This window comes from Clupea harengus, chromosome 10 (assembly GCF_900700415.2).
Source record: "Clupea harengus chromosome 10, Ch_v2.0.2, whole genome shotgun sequence".
Classification (NCBI taxonomy): domain Eukaryota; kingdom Metazoa; phylum Chordata; class Actinopteri; order Clupeiformes; family Clupeidae; genus Clupea; species Clupea harengus.
This window is the reverse complement of record NC_045161.1, coordinates 27,332,597-27,347,307: the sequence shown is the minus strand read 5'-3', so window position 1 is coordinate 27,347,307 and position 14,711 is coordinate 27,332,597. Positions and strand designations below refer to the sequence as shown.

The 14,711-nt window shown below is 46.5% G+C and overlaps 1 protein-coding gene across 2 annotated transcripts in view; it reads right to left on the bottom strand.

Annotated features, from left to right (window-relative positions):
* Positions 1–1,127: 1,127 nt before the first annotated feature.
* Positions 1,128–14,711, bottom strand: part of agbl4 (AGBL carboxypeptidase 4) — a 314,407-nt gene continuing 300,823 nt past the window's right edge. For both annotated transcript variants that reach the window (XM_031574637.1, XM_031574638.1), the window contains exons 11-13: positions 11,623–11,785; positions 1,940–2,036; positions 1,128–1,831 (exon numbers count right to left, since the gene is read on the bottom strand). In XM_031574637.1, coding sequence (XP_031430497.1) covers positions 1,732–1,831; positions 1,940–2,036; positions 11,623–11,785 — 360 coding nt within the window. In that variant the 3' untranslated portion in view covers positions 1,128–1,731. The remainder of the gene's footprint in view (positions 1,832–1,939; positions 2,037–11,622; positions 11,786–14,711) is intronic.

Genomic DNA, 14,711 nt, shown 5'->3' with positions numbered 1-14,711 from the left:
AATCGCACTCTCCTTTAAGGTCCTACATGCTGAGATGAGAAATGTTTACGTCCTGATATGTATAACTACATGGGAGGCTCTGAAATAGAATTTTGTAGTGAAATGAAGGAACCTGGTGGGGAAATATGATGGTTTTCCTGTAGCTTGTGGGGGGCCGATGCATAACTAATAGAAAATGGAAGCAAAAGAGATGACAGCGTTGAGGAAAAAATAATTAACAGTTTACACTGTCTCTAGGCATACATAGCTGCATACATATAATTAGCCTGATGCGGCTGGTCCAGTGAAGCAAGGAAGAGGAGAATAATGGGTCGTCATACCAGTTGAAAAATGACAGCACGGTGGGAAAGGCTTTCTGATGCAAGAAGAGTTGTTTTGTATAAGTAGGCTACCTGAGTGTGTGTGTAAGAAAGAGAGGAGGGTGATGAGAGAAATAGGGTGGCAGATAGAAAATATCACACATAGCGTGTGTGTGTGTGTGTGTGCGCGCGCGCACGCTGACATGAGACAGTGAGTGTCTGTGTGAGGGAGAAAAAAAAGAGGGAGGACAGAAGAGATGGAAAGTATCCCTGACATAAGTATCTAGTAAAATAATCTTTAGATGGATGCGTTTCTTCAGTCCCATTAGCTTCCTCCATCCTCTCGTCTCCCATGTAAAACGCAGGAGTCATTTGTTTATGCCGTTTCTGACTGATTGCTTCACTTATTCCAAATGACTGGCCTGAAAAATATACGTTGGTCTCCATGCCAGCCTTGACTGATGGCTTGGACCATTTTCAGTCTCGGCCCATTGTGCCAATACGTTTTCTGTTGAGCAAGTGACATGCTTTTATGCATGCGCTAGCAAGTCTTCTGAAGTAGTGTGATCAAGATGTGTGTCTGATGTTTTAGCCGTTGAGTCATAAGGTATTTTTGTTTGTGCATAAGTCTATATGCATTTGTATCCCTTACAATTCAATTTTACGGCATAACATAAATGTGATGAATTGCTGTGGTAGAATGGAATGAAATTATCATTGGAATGGTATGAACACAGGGCACATCATGGGCATTACTTCTTCTCAAAGATACTGGTGATGATAATTGTTCTACATTCTACTGACAAATTCACAGATCATTTAACTGTGTTTCATGTTTCAAAAAGGTGTTTATTTTCTGCAGCAAACAAAATGAAGTCTCAAGCAACCTAACCGTCCAAAAATAATCTTCCAGTGCATGAAATGTTTCTAATTTAAACATGAAATACTGTAACAGAACACACAAAAAATATAAATACAAAGGAATAACAACAATAGTCATGCATTTAACAGGTAAAAATAAGTGCATACAAGTCAGATACATTTGAAGCAGATTAAAGGCAAGACGCTTAGTTAAAGCACACTGTGTTCTTCATCACTGCTTAGATGTAAAGGCCACCACAGCAACCAAAAATAAAAAATTAAAAACTTAATATTTGGGCATATCTGTCCCCCTGTCTCTTGTACAATGATCCTGTTAGCAGTTGGTAGTGCAAGCAAGAAATTACATGCACTATAAATCATGAGTTCTGCATTTCTTTTCAGAGTTCCATAACTAGGCTATTATGTGGAGTATAAGTCATTTTGTCTGTATGCCTTATTGCCTTGAAGATGGCCAATTGTCCATTTTCTTTGTGCAAGCCATCTATAAAAGAAGCACATTTATTCTGCACTGATTGGCTGGTTCGTGGAACTACATACTAAAGCCTTGAGTTTAACAGTCTCCCTTCACTCCGTGTATCTTCCTTTCTCCGTCTTGGTTCCTTCCATTGCTATTATTGTTCCCATGGCGACCACTTGGCAATACATTCAGGCTGTTGGAGGAGAAGAGTAAGAACTTGATTGTGATTCATTGTCATATGCAAACGGGAAGGGCGCATAATGTGTTCACGCATAATGTATGGAGGAGTCAAATAGCACACCTGTTGATGTGACTTCCTGGTTTGTTGTCGTCCAGCAGGTTGTTCAGCCTGTAGTACTCCAGAAAGGTACGGGCGACATTTCTGCCCAGTTTCATGTCTAGGGATAGCCTGTTAAGGTACATTCAATACAATGTAATTGAATTTGATTTTAAATGTCAAATGAACTTCATCTGCGATGATCTTTAAAACAGATATGCATCCATAGACTGTGACAGAATGATTCATTTTCCAAAGCGGACTGAACAAACAAACCAGAAATGGTACCGTCTAGGGCTCCATTTTAAAACCATATTCATAAGCAGTACAACAAATATAAAAAAAATAATCTTAAAGGGTTCATACAAATGGTTTTTTTCTGTGTTCTGTAGCATTTAAAATCACAGACAGAAATCTCTGCTGACACTTCAGTGACAGAGAGGCCTATGCCCCCTGTGTTTGTGTGCTAAGCCACCACCTGCTCATATGTCTCACACCAGGAAGCTCAGTGGTGGAAACAATACTATACCCCACAGTGCCTCTACATCTCTGCTCTGGACTTTTCTCCATTAATTGAGGCAAGAAATAAATAAGTAAAAGTCTCTCTTCGGAACTGATACCACCATTACCCAACAGTGAGAAGCGAAGGAAAACAGATGTACCAGGAGACAAGAGAGAACGTTTTCACCCGATCGATGGTAAATCACAAGTTGTCTGGCCAGATCAGCCAAAAACTCACAAAGGTGAAGAAGAGTCTCACGGCACTTCCAGGGTTTATTCAAACTCATCTGAAGCTCCTTGGAACATCCCTCTCCCCAGCCCATCGCATTGTGGAGCACACCAATAAATGCCAGCCCTCCATCATTAGACGGTGTTGTTAGGCGCAGTGAAGATAACAGCCTGGGATGAGCAGAGATGCGCGTCGTCTCAGTGGAATGGGAGGAAGACAATGCCGAGGGCAGGAGATGATTATCTGCGGCTTGTGCCTGGTGAGAGCGAACATTTTCTGCGTTACAAGAAACACTAGCATGGAAAGGCCTCTTCACAAATCACTTTTATTTATCAAGCCGAGGAGCGACAGCAAGCCTAACCGCTGCAGATAATGCATATTCCTGCAGAGAAGGCCGCAGAGGCTTATTTTCCAGTGATGGTGTCTCGCATCAGCAGTGTGCAGGAGAGATGTGATGAATCGACACAGAGATTTAATCCCTCACCTCTGCCTGCCACCTCATTTTTGATGTTCAGATATGACCTGTCGGACTGTCAGCGCTCGGTGATTGAAGGAAGAGCTCCGAGAAGAAATACAAGGAAGAGAGCGATTCTGTCGTTTATTATATTTATTTTTCCAATTTCTCCCAACGGTCAAAATTACGCTGGGAACATAAATCCCGAGCACACAGAGGAAATTCCATTATCTCAGGTCATTAACCCATAAACAATCCATCCTTAGTATGAATGGAGGGCCCTGGAAGTGGACGCTTTTTTGTTGGTCATACTATGCACATAACATAACCTCCAACCACACCGCAGACACAACATGCTCTCACACTCATGAGCCGAATGCACAACAACCATCCGGCATAGTTGACCTAACAAGAAGTAAAGTCAAAGGTATTTGTTTTCACCGAACATTTCTGCACTTAATTGAGCTTGTCCGCACTGGGCAGGCTTTGAGCAATGGGGTCTTTCTTACAGAGAAAACAAATGCTGTATCCGAGCCAACTCTGCTCACAGGTGACTTTCTCTTGTCTCCGCTGAACTGTTGGCAAAGTTAAAGTAGGTGTGAAGGAAAAAGCAACCCGTAATGAAGTTACGCGTCTGGGTGGCTGACAGGAGACCCTTGATGAGCGCTGATTAACAACTCGCTCTCGGTGCCAGCCACTTCTCCCCTTCCCTCCTTCCTTCCCTACATCAGCCCACCCTGCTGGTGCCAGGCGCCCGCTCCAGTTCAGTCACCTTAGCCTGGTAATGTGGTGCCACCCTGCGCTTCCATCCGTCACCCAGCGGGCTGATGGCTCGTCTCTCCACGGCTCCCGCTCCGGCGGTATTTACGCCCCATCTGTTTGGGGCTGCAACCTCTGCCTCCCTCCTATTTTTAGGGAGGCCTGAAGACAAACAACTGCGTCAGGTGCCAGACCTGAGTGAGATGTGATGAAACACATGGTGTAGTGGTGCAGCACCGCGTGGCGTGAAGAATGGTCCTTGGTTTTTTTTCGGTTATGGATTTTGGATCTACGTGTTTCGCAGCAATACTTCTCTGAGGCATTCCTCAACAGCCACGTCTGGAGTGCTTTAAATTTTAAATACATGTGAATGGCTGCATGAAGTTGGATGGTTAAAGCCTCACGACTGCTGGTATCGTCCCGAAAAAATCCCTCGTATCCTTGGCATCGCTGCTCTGACCTCAGGCAAAAGTTTTGCTATTTTCCCCTTCATGGTGAAAGCGCGGCGGCGTGTGTTTTCTGCGTGCTCTAAGCAAATGACAGAAATAGCACGGGGGCCTGTGGCGTGCAGATGGCCTCTCAGCTTGTGATGTCACATTTCACATCTATTACAGGAAGCGCGTGATGGACGGCCGGCCGGCGTGGAGAGGAGAAGACTTCATCTGCATCGCAGCTGCACGCACTGCCGGCACTCCAGCGCTCTGATTGGCTGCTGGCGCGGGGCCAAAAGCGACGGAAGCTGCCGCAGTCTGGGAAGGGAATCTGCTGAAGGATGGAAAGGCCTGCCAAAAGCACACTGTCTGGACGGCGGAAATTTTCCAAAACAGCGGCCGGCTCCCCCACTGAAAGAAGGCGGGGAGGTGAGAGGTGTTGCGTAATAATCGTGTGGTGTTGAGGGAAGCCTAACCTTGAAAACTCCCCCCTACACCTTCGTCATTCTGTATGAGAGAAACTGCATCACCTCCCTTCAACAACACAACCCAACACAACACACAAACAACAAATCTAAACCCAACACTGTATATTCTAATCCTAATGAGTTTTTAATCACATATCGCAATTATGAAATATCAAAATAAAGCAAATGCCCTACTGATAATGGACATTCCCATTTGATCCATTGTTACAGAAACATCATGATAGGTTTCATTTTGGTTAAAAAGCAACTAGTGTTTTATGTTTAAGAAGCTACTTTGTTGGCCATTTGGTCAGATAAACCAAATGATCTGAGACCAGTTCTAAAAATTGATTTATCCAAAATTCAAAATGACTGACTAATGTTGGTCAGCAGACTAGGTTTCAAGACTTCAAAATCAGCAACTAGTGTTTTTATGTCTAAGGAGTTACTTTGTTGGCCAGTGGGTTAAGATAAACCAAACCATCTCTGATAAATGCAGTTCGGAAAACTAGGTTAATCCAAAAATCAACATGGCTGACAAAAGTAAGTGGGCATACTTGAGTGCTAACCACACAGGAGGGCTGTATCCACAGGAGAAGAAAGGCCTTTCTCTGGCACCACCACCCTAATAAAGGAGATTAATTAATGGCAGAGCAACTCATTAGAAGTTTGAACTCTCCTGTCACGACCGCAGCCCAGACTCTCTCCATGTCTGTCATCCTCTAATTTGAGCCTTCACTTTGAGAACGCGATGATGAAGAGAGATGGGCCTGGAATGCGCTCCGGCGACAGTAATGGTGACCTGCAACTTTTAAGAGGCTTTACTCGACTTTTACAGAAGCCACTACAAGTCCCGTTTTTGGGGTCTATTTTCCTTACTATGTGGCACTATTAAAATAGCAAGCGAAGGTATTTAAAAAGGTCTAAAAATGTAAAAAAAGGCGTGAGAGGGTTGAATATTTTAACAAGCGTTTTAGATCGATAGTCGCCTTTTGTTGTTATTCAAGGACAAACCGCCATGGGGTCTGGGGTGCTGAGGTGACAAGACAAGAGGGAACTGGACGCCTTCAACGGGGACGACAAATGATTTGTTTACCGGGCTGTTTATCCGCGTGCTGCGCTCAGAACAGACAGACGGACAATGATGCCCCAATGACAAGGAACACGACACCATGGTCTGGAGCTGGCTGTCCGCTAACAAGCAGACAAATCAGGGGACATCACCGCCATCAATACCATCAGGCGACAGGCCTGTCACCAGGGTGTCACAAAGAGCCAATTAACAATGCTAATTAAAACAGTAAACAGGCGAGCACGAAGGGACCATGTTTTTTTCTTTAACCCCGCAGCACAAGTGATGTTCAGAAGACCTTGTATCCTCTTTCCTGTAGGACAAATGTGGCAATACGGCAGCACTAGACTGCTGGGCATGACATTATGTCTCTAATTGTTTTTTGTTTTTTTCCCGTTGTATTTTCGTTTTTGTACCCACATCCTTGCACACAACCATCCATGAAGACACATAAATGTGCACACACACAACCAATTCACAGACAGACACAGACACACACACTTACACACACAGACTTGCGGTGGCCTTCGGCAACTCTGTACTCCCAAGAAATAGCAGAAATGGGCGGTTGGTCAAATGGACCAGAACTTGAACACTATCGAACATGTCCCACCCCATCCTATCCCTACTCCAATGTCCTCAAGGCATGGTTAAAAATAAGTTCCCTTTCAGAACCTTTACTATGAAACACTGTGATATACTACACTTCCATGGAAGGTCAGAAGAAATCAGGAAAAAACGAAATTTCATAAAATCATGCCAAAAGTAAACATCTCATATCACTCCACAGTAAGGGCAATGCATTTAATTGATCTGCGGGTTGATGATTTGCATAGCTGTCACTGTCCATCAACTGCCTGTCAATGCCAGTGGAGCTTGAAATGTTCAATTAGGAGGTTTTGGATTCTAGCATGCACTCTTGACACACTTCTTTTCAAGCGCGCACTTTGAGAACGTCAATAACATGCTGTTGTCAGATCTCCTAGGGGCTGGGGAGAACTGTCAGCCTATCCAGCTGGCATAATGCGGTGATTGATGTCGGAGCCAGCAGGAACCGTGGAGCTGTCCGGTTCCACATTGTGCTCGTGCAGTATCAATTTATATGTGCAGGACGTCTCCGCCACGGCACAACACTCTCAGCCAAGCGGCACCAAAACGAAGGGCTCTGACAACGCGCGTCGGCGTTTGATTGAGTGAGACTTTTACAGCGAGGCCCGGGGATAATAGGTCTTTGAGTAGACATCTGCAGCTGAGAAAGAGGACAGGGGAAGGGATGGCACAGAGCCGTAACACGGACCTGTCTCTCCGCTTCTCGTGCTTCTGGAGCTTCTGAGAAGCGGCGAAACCTGTTCGCTTGTCAAGACTGGAAAAAGGGCAGCAAGGCTCCACAGTCTCCCCGTCCAGTCATGTGACAGCCATCTCAGCTATCGCGGTCCAATCAGAGTCCGCGGTGACCTTCGTCTGAAGGAGCACCGCAGCGAGAAAAGTAACAGACAAGAAAAGTTTCAAGTACAGAAAGGAGGCCTTCACATTGTAGCGCACCTCTGAAAAGACTTTGAAAGTCATCGAGAAGCTTGCTCCCTGTCTCTCTCTCTCTCTCTCTCTTTCTCTCACTCTCTCTTAGTCAGAAGCGTCAAGCTGGGTTTTGAACAGGCTCCCAGACTTGTTCGGCCCCTCTCCTGCTCTCACCTTTAACGATGCTCTGGCTGTGAAGCGCTCACACAGCCTGCCCATAAAGAAGGCACTGACAGGAAATAGTCTAACCTCGAAAAGAACATTGGGGCTTTAGACAGAGGACGTTAGTTTGCAGTGGGTGAGGCCAGTGGAAGACCCAGAGAGAATGCGAAAAGGTGGACCCAAGGTGGACATGCAAAAAGTCACTCGAAACAGTCAAGCTGTCTGTCCAATCTCTGAAAGAGTCTGGTCAGTTACCATCTGACCAAAAGGTCCTTGAAGTTGTCCCTTAATACTGGGCTTCTAGCTCTGTGTTTTCATTTTCTCCCGATTCTACATGAACCAAAGGTCACCTACAGACAGTGAACAAAAACACGAGACATACGTGACAAACGTCACTGCTACCCATCAAAGCTCTCATGTAGAACCCGTAACAGACACATAAAGAGCCGAGAACCTGCTGGCCACAGATTAGAAATAGCTTCCATATCTAGCCTTAGGGGTATATGCTAACAGAAGAACAAAAAAAACACTGAACAACATGAGAAACTCAGCATGGTGTGCACAATGACTTCTCACCCATTTGTGTTCAATTACCTGTGGTGATAAATAATTAAAAAAAGATGTGTTTGTCCCACTGCTTGGGCCATCTGAAATTCACAGCATGCCAATCAGCTCTTATTAAACTTGCATAGGTGGGTAGAAGATAGGTAGGAGACACGGGCTTGGTACCATCGCTACTACTGTTAAAGACTACTCTGACCTCTACTGAGAGAGAGCATGTAAGAACAGAGAGAAAGAGAGAGAAAGAGAGAGATAGATGGAAGATAAAGAGCAAGCAAGAGAGAGAGAGAGAGAGAGAGGAGGGGTAGAGGTGGGGTTAAGGGACGTTAATTTCGGTGCAGGTAATTATTTATTTGGTGTGATTTTTTTTCTTCTCTGTGGAATGGGGCGGCAGACGTAAAGGTCTTTGTTGATGATTTGCACGCTCGATTGAGCGCGCGCCACTGGAGCGTTTAAAACCGAACAGGAAAAAAAACTACACACCAAAGTGACACGGCTGATTCCTCTAACCTGTCTGACCCCAATCTTTGCTCTACACGAAGTCCCCGCTGCCCTCTCTGCACGCCGGCCCATACCCACCCCTCGCCCCCCAACACCCCCCTCTCTCTCAGGGCTGGGCCTCGCTAGCCTGCAGGGCCTGTTTGTGTCTGACCTTCAGCTGGGGTACATTCATCTCCCGCCCCCCTGCACCCCCCCACGCTCTTCAGCCCCTCCACCCCTACCCCCCCCCCCACCACACACACACACCACCACCCCCTCAAACACCCACCCACCTACGCTCTCGCCCCCGTCGCCACCTCACCCTGTAGTGTAATAACTATTAAAATGCTGTGCCATTTAGTTTAATACCCGGCCTCATCCATCTTCTGCCCTGCCACAGGCTCCGAGGCGAGGAGCAGGCGCCCAGCGAGGAGCAGGCGATAAACAGACACACAAGCACAAAGGGCTGCTGTGACAGGGGCCTCCTCCCCGGCTCAGCACGCCCTGCTCCTATGCTCTATAGGGCTGAGAGGCGCACTGACAGGAGGGAAAGGAAGCCATTATGTGTTTGCTCGGGGTGCATGATGTTAACCCGAGGGGCATTCACACTGCCTAGAAACAGCCTGCTCTAGCCTTTAGTCTGTACAGGAGAAGTGTAGCTTTGATTTACATACAGTACATGCACAAAAGGCGCACCCACACACACACACACAGACACACACACACACACACACACACACACACACACACACACACACACACACACACACGCACACGCACACGCACACGCATGATATTCCAAGTAAAGATAGACAAAGAAACTTGATTCACTGTTCCACTGTTATGTTAAAAATGAAAATATGACTGAGTTTGTTAGCATTTTACAGGTACTGACTGCTAAAACACGATAGGTTCTTTAAGCCTATATGTTACACAGCATTAATGAAAATAGCTTTGGTCAGAAAATTCAGGCATGGGGTTAACCTGCAGTAAATGATCGAATCAAAGACCTGTTTTCTGTCTCCCAGCCTAAAGGGCACCAGAATACCGTTCCGGATCATTCCAGCCCTGTGTTACACCTGGTTATGACTCTTTCCTCAGTGCAATAAATTGCTTTCTTTTCTTTCGTTATTGGATTGTTGTTTCCATCCTGCTCTTTCTCGCTCTCTCTCTCTCTCCCACTAACAGAGCAGAATCTCCAGGCTGCGTAGTAATTGTACACGGCCAGAGCTCATAACACAAAACCAAGATGGCCTTGGACCTGACACTTCTCTAGAGGACGCTGTTATGAGGAAAAGAAAAGATCAGACAATTCTTGGAGTTACAGCTACAGTGTTACTTCCCTGTTTACATACAACAAATGCACTTACTTTCATACTTACAAACTTACAGAACCTCCAGCTATCTTTGGTCAATTTTCTTGTAATGAAAATATGACACAAAATGTGCCAGTATCATGAATACCATGCCAATAACTGAATTTACATGATGAACTGGTATAGATAAAGTTTGACTCTGACTTGCCAGAGGAGACAGATTGTTAACAGGGAGCTGCATCAATATAGAAATCCCAGCAGCTGCAGCCTCCGACAGCTTCCCACCACTAGAGGGCACTGAGGCTACACCTATCTCACAGTGCTGACCAGAGACACGGAAAGAGAGACAGAGGGAGAGGGAGAGAGAGAGAGCCTAAGTCCCTCTACACCTGGGAAACCTTTTTGTCCACTCTTTGCTCACTTCCATCTTTAATTAAGGGTGGGAACAAAAGGAAAAGTTTGCCAGAGCCCCAATGAGGGGATTTGTGTGTGTGTGTGTGATTTCTTTTTTTCTGCTGTGTAGGGAAGACAGAGAAATGTTAACACTGCAAACTACCCTACACCAGGGTGCAAATGAGTATGTGCTTAAGAGAGCAGCCATCTTTTCAAATTAGCCCCCTGCCTCTTCAAAAGAATGACAGCAAGCAACAAAAAAAAAACACATAAAAAGCCAGCCCCATCTTCAACAGGCAGGGAAATCAATGGCCCCTTACCCCCTCCACCCCTCTCAAAAGCGCAGTCTAGAGCTCAGGTGGCCTGGGCGCTCCAGTCTTGATCCCATCGTGCGAGAGACACCCCCCGCCAGCCCAACGCTCAGCCCCCCTCCCAGTAATGATTTCCCTCAGTAATTAAGGAATCGATGCGGGTGCCTCCCCTCTCTCCAGATGAAGGGGTAGCTGGTGGGTGAGGAGTGGGGGGGGCAGGATGGAGGCAGCATCAGTCACAATGGACTGACACCATGCCCCCCCCACCCCCCACCCCCCACCCCCCGGCCCTCATTACCCAGGCCTCACAGAGCCTGCATTTCCTCTCGTCTCCTCGTGTCGCCTCACGTTGCCGTGTCGACAGACGCCGGCCGCACAGATCATTTCAGAGCAGCAGACAGCTGCACACTGGTTGCTTTTGTCTCGTCCCGGAGCACGCATTGATTCCGAGGGAACGCGGAGTCTTTGTTCCGCCGTGCCGTCTCCCACGAACGAGACACATTTGAATTCATCTGTGGGTTGTTGCTATGCACGGACTGAATGAAAACTCTGAATGTGCTGGCTGAAAAAAAAAGAAATAATAAAGAAAAACAAGGTTTGTGACTCTGTGTCACACAGACTCATCAGATGGTTGTCAGTACTGTGTTTCCTGAGCTGTGAGCAGCATGGGGGATTTAGACTTGAGTCGCTAAGGGCCTAGGATGCTTCCGGATGTTTCTGCGTGAACACATTTGCCCAGCGCGTGTCTGACAGTGAGGCATCACAAGTGTAATACTGCCTGCCAATGACCCAGTCACTGCTTTATATAAGAAAGGGGTGTATCAATGAATCTGTGTATCAGTACAGACAGCTGAAAAAGAAGTGTGTGTTTCTCAGGTGACCGGGTTCAACTTGTTGGCACTCTATTGCATCTCGGACCACAACTTCACAGGAGCGCACACACACTCACACACACACACACACACACACACACACACACACACACACACACACACACACACACACACACACACACACACACACACACACACACTCACACACAGGTATGAAGGATACAGGTCTCCTCTGTGTAGGGCATTGGTGTGGCGCTTCCTGCCGTCATGTAGCTGTAGAACGAGACCTCTAGGGTGTAGCAGTAGGAGGTGTCGTCCAGCAAGCCCCCCAGGAACCGCCTGCCCGTTCCGGCCTTCACCACATCCTTGTTGAAGGACGTGCTGGACTGCAGACGAGTACAAACACGCGCAGATGAGTGACACACATGGATGACAAATCACTCCCTCTTTACATTTCTGTCCAATAGTTCTTTTTCTTTCACCTTTATTTTACCCTTTGGTCACACTTTACACGACTGAGCACTCACTGACTGTCATACACGACTGGAAACAAAAGGTTAAGATTTCTCCTTTCCTCTACCCAAAGCCTGACTCCGTCTTTGGTCATCTTTTATTTCACATAACCCTTGTTAAAGTGTATAATTAAGAGTAGCATATTGCAGAGCAAAGAGTAATACAACATATATATATACTTTGTTACTAGGGTTAAGCTTAGGGGTACAGTTGTGTAATTGTGTAAACTTAACAGTGCAATTACAGTATAGCAAGAGTTACATAATATAAAGAATCACCTTCATATTTTCTATGTTACAGTGTGTGTGCTGAAACGGCTAGGAGGGATGCAAATAGGCCCGTAGCCATGTAGCGGACAGCTTGCAGAGAACAGACCTCACATGTGTTGGGATGAACACTGAATTCATGGCACAACACACAGGATGAGACATAACCTCGCCACAGAACACACTGTGCAAAAGCTTAGTCAAAAATAGAAAAAAAAACACACAGTTTTAATCCTGTATGGCACCTCTAGACTGTTTGCTATAACATGGACACTGTGGGAGCACATCGTGTCCCACCAGCCCCCCACCCCAACGAGCCCTGCGCACATTTTATCACTGGAAGGAGGTCCATTGATTTTCACAGGTCTGCTAGTGGACGCTCTCGATCATGTCGTTTACATTGGCGACCCAAGGTACTTGGCTGTGTGCCGTAACTATCGTCCATACGTCTTCCTCCGGTCTTCGCCAGCAAAATGCTTATTCTACACATCACGGGGTTGGTGGTGGTGTGTGTGTGTGTGTGTCTGCATGTGTGAGTGTGTGTCTGTTTGAGTGTCTGTCTGTGTGAGTGTATGAGTGCATGTGTATGTATGTCAGCGCTTGTGAGTGTTTGTGTGTGTGTGTGTGTGTGCCAAAAACATGGCATGGTATTTACGAACAGAACGCACATGGCGAACGCCAAGTTGTCTCTGCTGCAGGAGTGCAGAATGACAAGCAAGACATTACTGCATACGCTCATGGGAGTTTGGGGGAAATAATGGCAGGAGAAGTATAGTCAAAATATTTTTTTAATGGTGTAGAATTACTGCCCTTGTAGTATCTCTCTGTTTGATGAAACCTTATTAGCATGTACATCTATTTCCTTTTCGCTAAACTTTTGATTCATTTTGACGTCGGTCTGCGGTTCCATCATTCCATTGAATTGTGCCCGTGATTGAATGGTAACATTCTGTTGCAGCTGCGGCAAATTACAGTTAGAGGTCGCGACATGCTTTGATTACGCGATCAGCCGCAGCTTTAGTACATTCAGCCGCGATCAGCTGCAGATTTAGTACATTCAGCCGCGATCAGCCGCAGGTGTAGTACATTCAGCCTAAACTAAAAAGACGCGTGGTTTCTGTGTGACGGACCACGTCGCTGTTTACACTGCACTCTCTAACGTATGTACATCTGCCCTTTAGAGAGAGAGAAAGAGAAAGACAGAAGCAGAGAGAGATAGATTGAGGAGTGAGAGAAAGAGAGACAGAAGTGGTGAGAGATACTGAAGGGCAGAAAGAAAAAGAGAAGAGAAAGAGAGAGAGAGATTGAGGAGAGAGAGAAAGAGGGAGAGAAGTAGTGATAGATACCGAAAGACAGAAAGATACAGAGAAGAGAAGAGAAAGAGAGAGAGAGAGAGAGAGAGAGAGAGGGCTGCAGGAAGTGTTCTTTCACATGTGCCGCCACAGTGGGCGGCTGCAGCGGGTGACTGCTGAACAGGCAGAATGAGAGGCTGCTGTGCCACTTGCCCCGCTCCGACCTCCTGCCTCCCTGTCAGCAGGCACGCAGTACAGCAGTACCTCTGGATCAGTATACACACACATAAACTCTCTCTCACACACACCTAACAACTGCATACACACACTCCAGCACACTCCCTGTCCCTCATACACACTACAAACACACACATGTAAGTATATACTGTACACATACCCACACTGTCTCACTCACAGACACACACATTCACATACATGCTCATACACATACACTGCACACACAGACACGCACACACATACACTTACACACACACAGACACACAGACACACACACACACATACATACATACACAATCACACAGTGTGGCAAACATTTGATTTCAATCTTTTCATGTGCAACCAGAGAGAGGTAAATGGAGGGAGGGAGAGACACATAAATAACCTGTGAACAATGTGTGACATTTTTTTCTTCTTCTTCAGCTGCATGAAAGGTACAATGATTTGGAGTTGCTGCAAAGGCTCTTTTCTGTGCCCTGCTGAAGGCAGTGTCGAGAGCAGTGAATGGGCCACTGCGCAGAAAAGGTTATTCTGCTGGCCATATGGAACGGGCTATGGGCTGCCAAATGTCACCTGGCTCTGTAGAGAGAAGGTCAGGGCTAGGCGATGGCCCACAGATGGAAAACAGAAGCGATCCACCTGTGTACCGCCACTGCTACCGACACCACTGGGGCCGTAGTGAAGTTAGCTAGCGCATAACTGTGCATGGCTGAGCAACATAACACAACGCCCTTCAAAGCACAAGCTGTCTTTTTCCCTCCCTCTCTCCCTCCCGCCGCCACAGATGTGAGCAGGAGTGTGTGTGAAATAAGAGCTTTCTGCTCCAGGCCTTTGGAGGGCTTCTTGTGTGGAGTGTGTCTGAGAACAGGTGAGTGTGAGGAGATTTCTGCGTGACGTGTTGGAGTGGAGCTGAAGTAGACCTCTCTTTCCTGGTGCCACTGATTAGTCCAATCCACCTAGCGCTGCGCGGACCAGCGCGCTGAAACAAGTGGACTCTCTCCCAA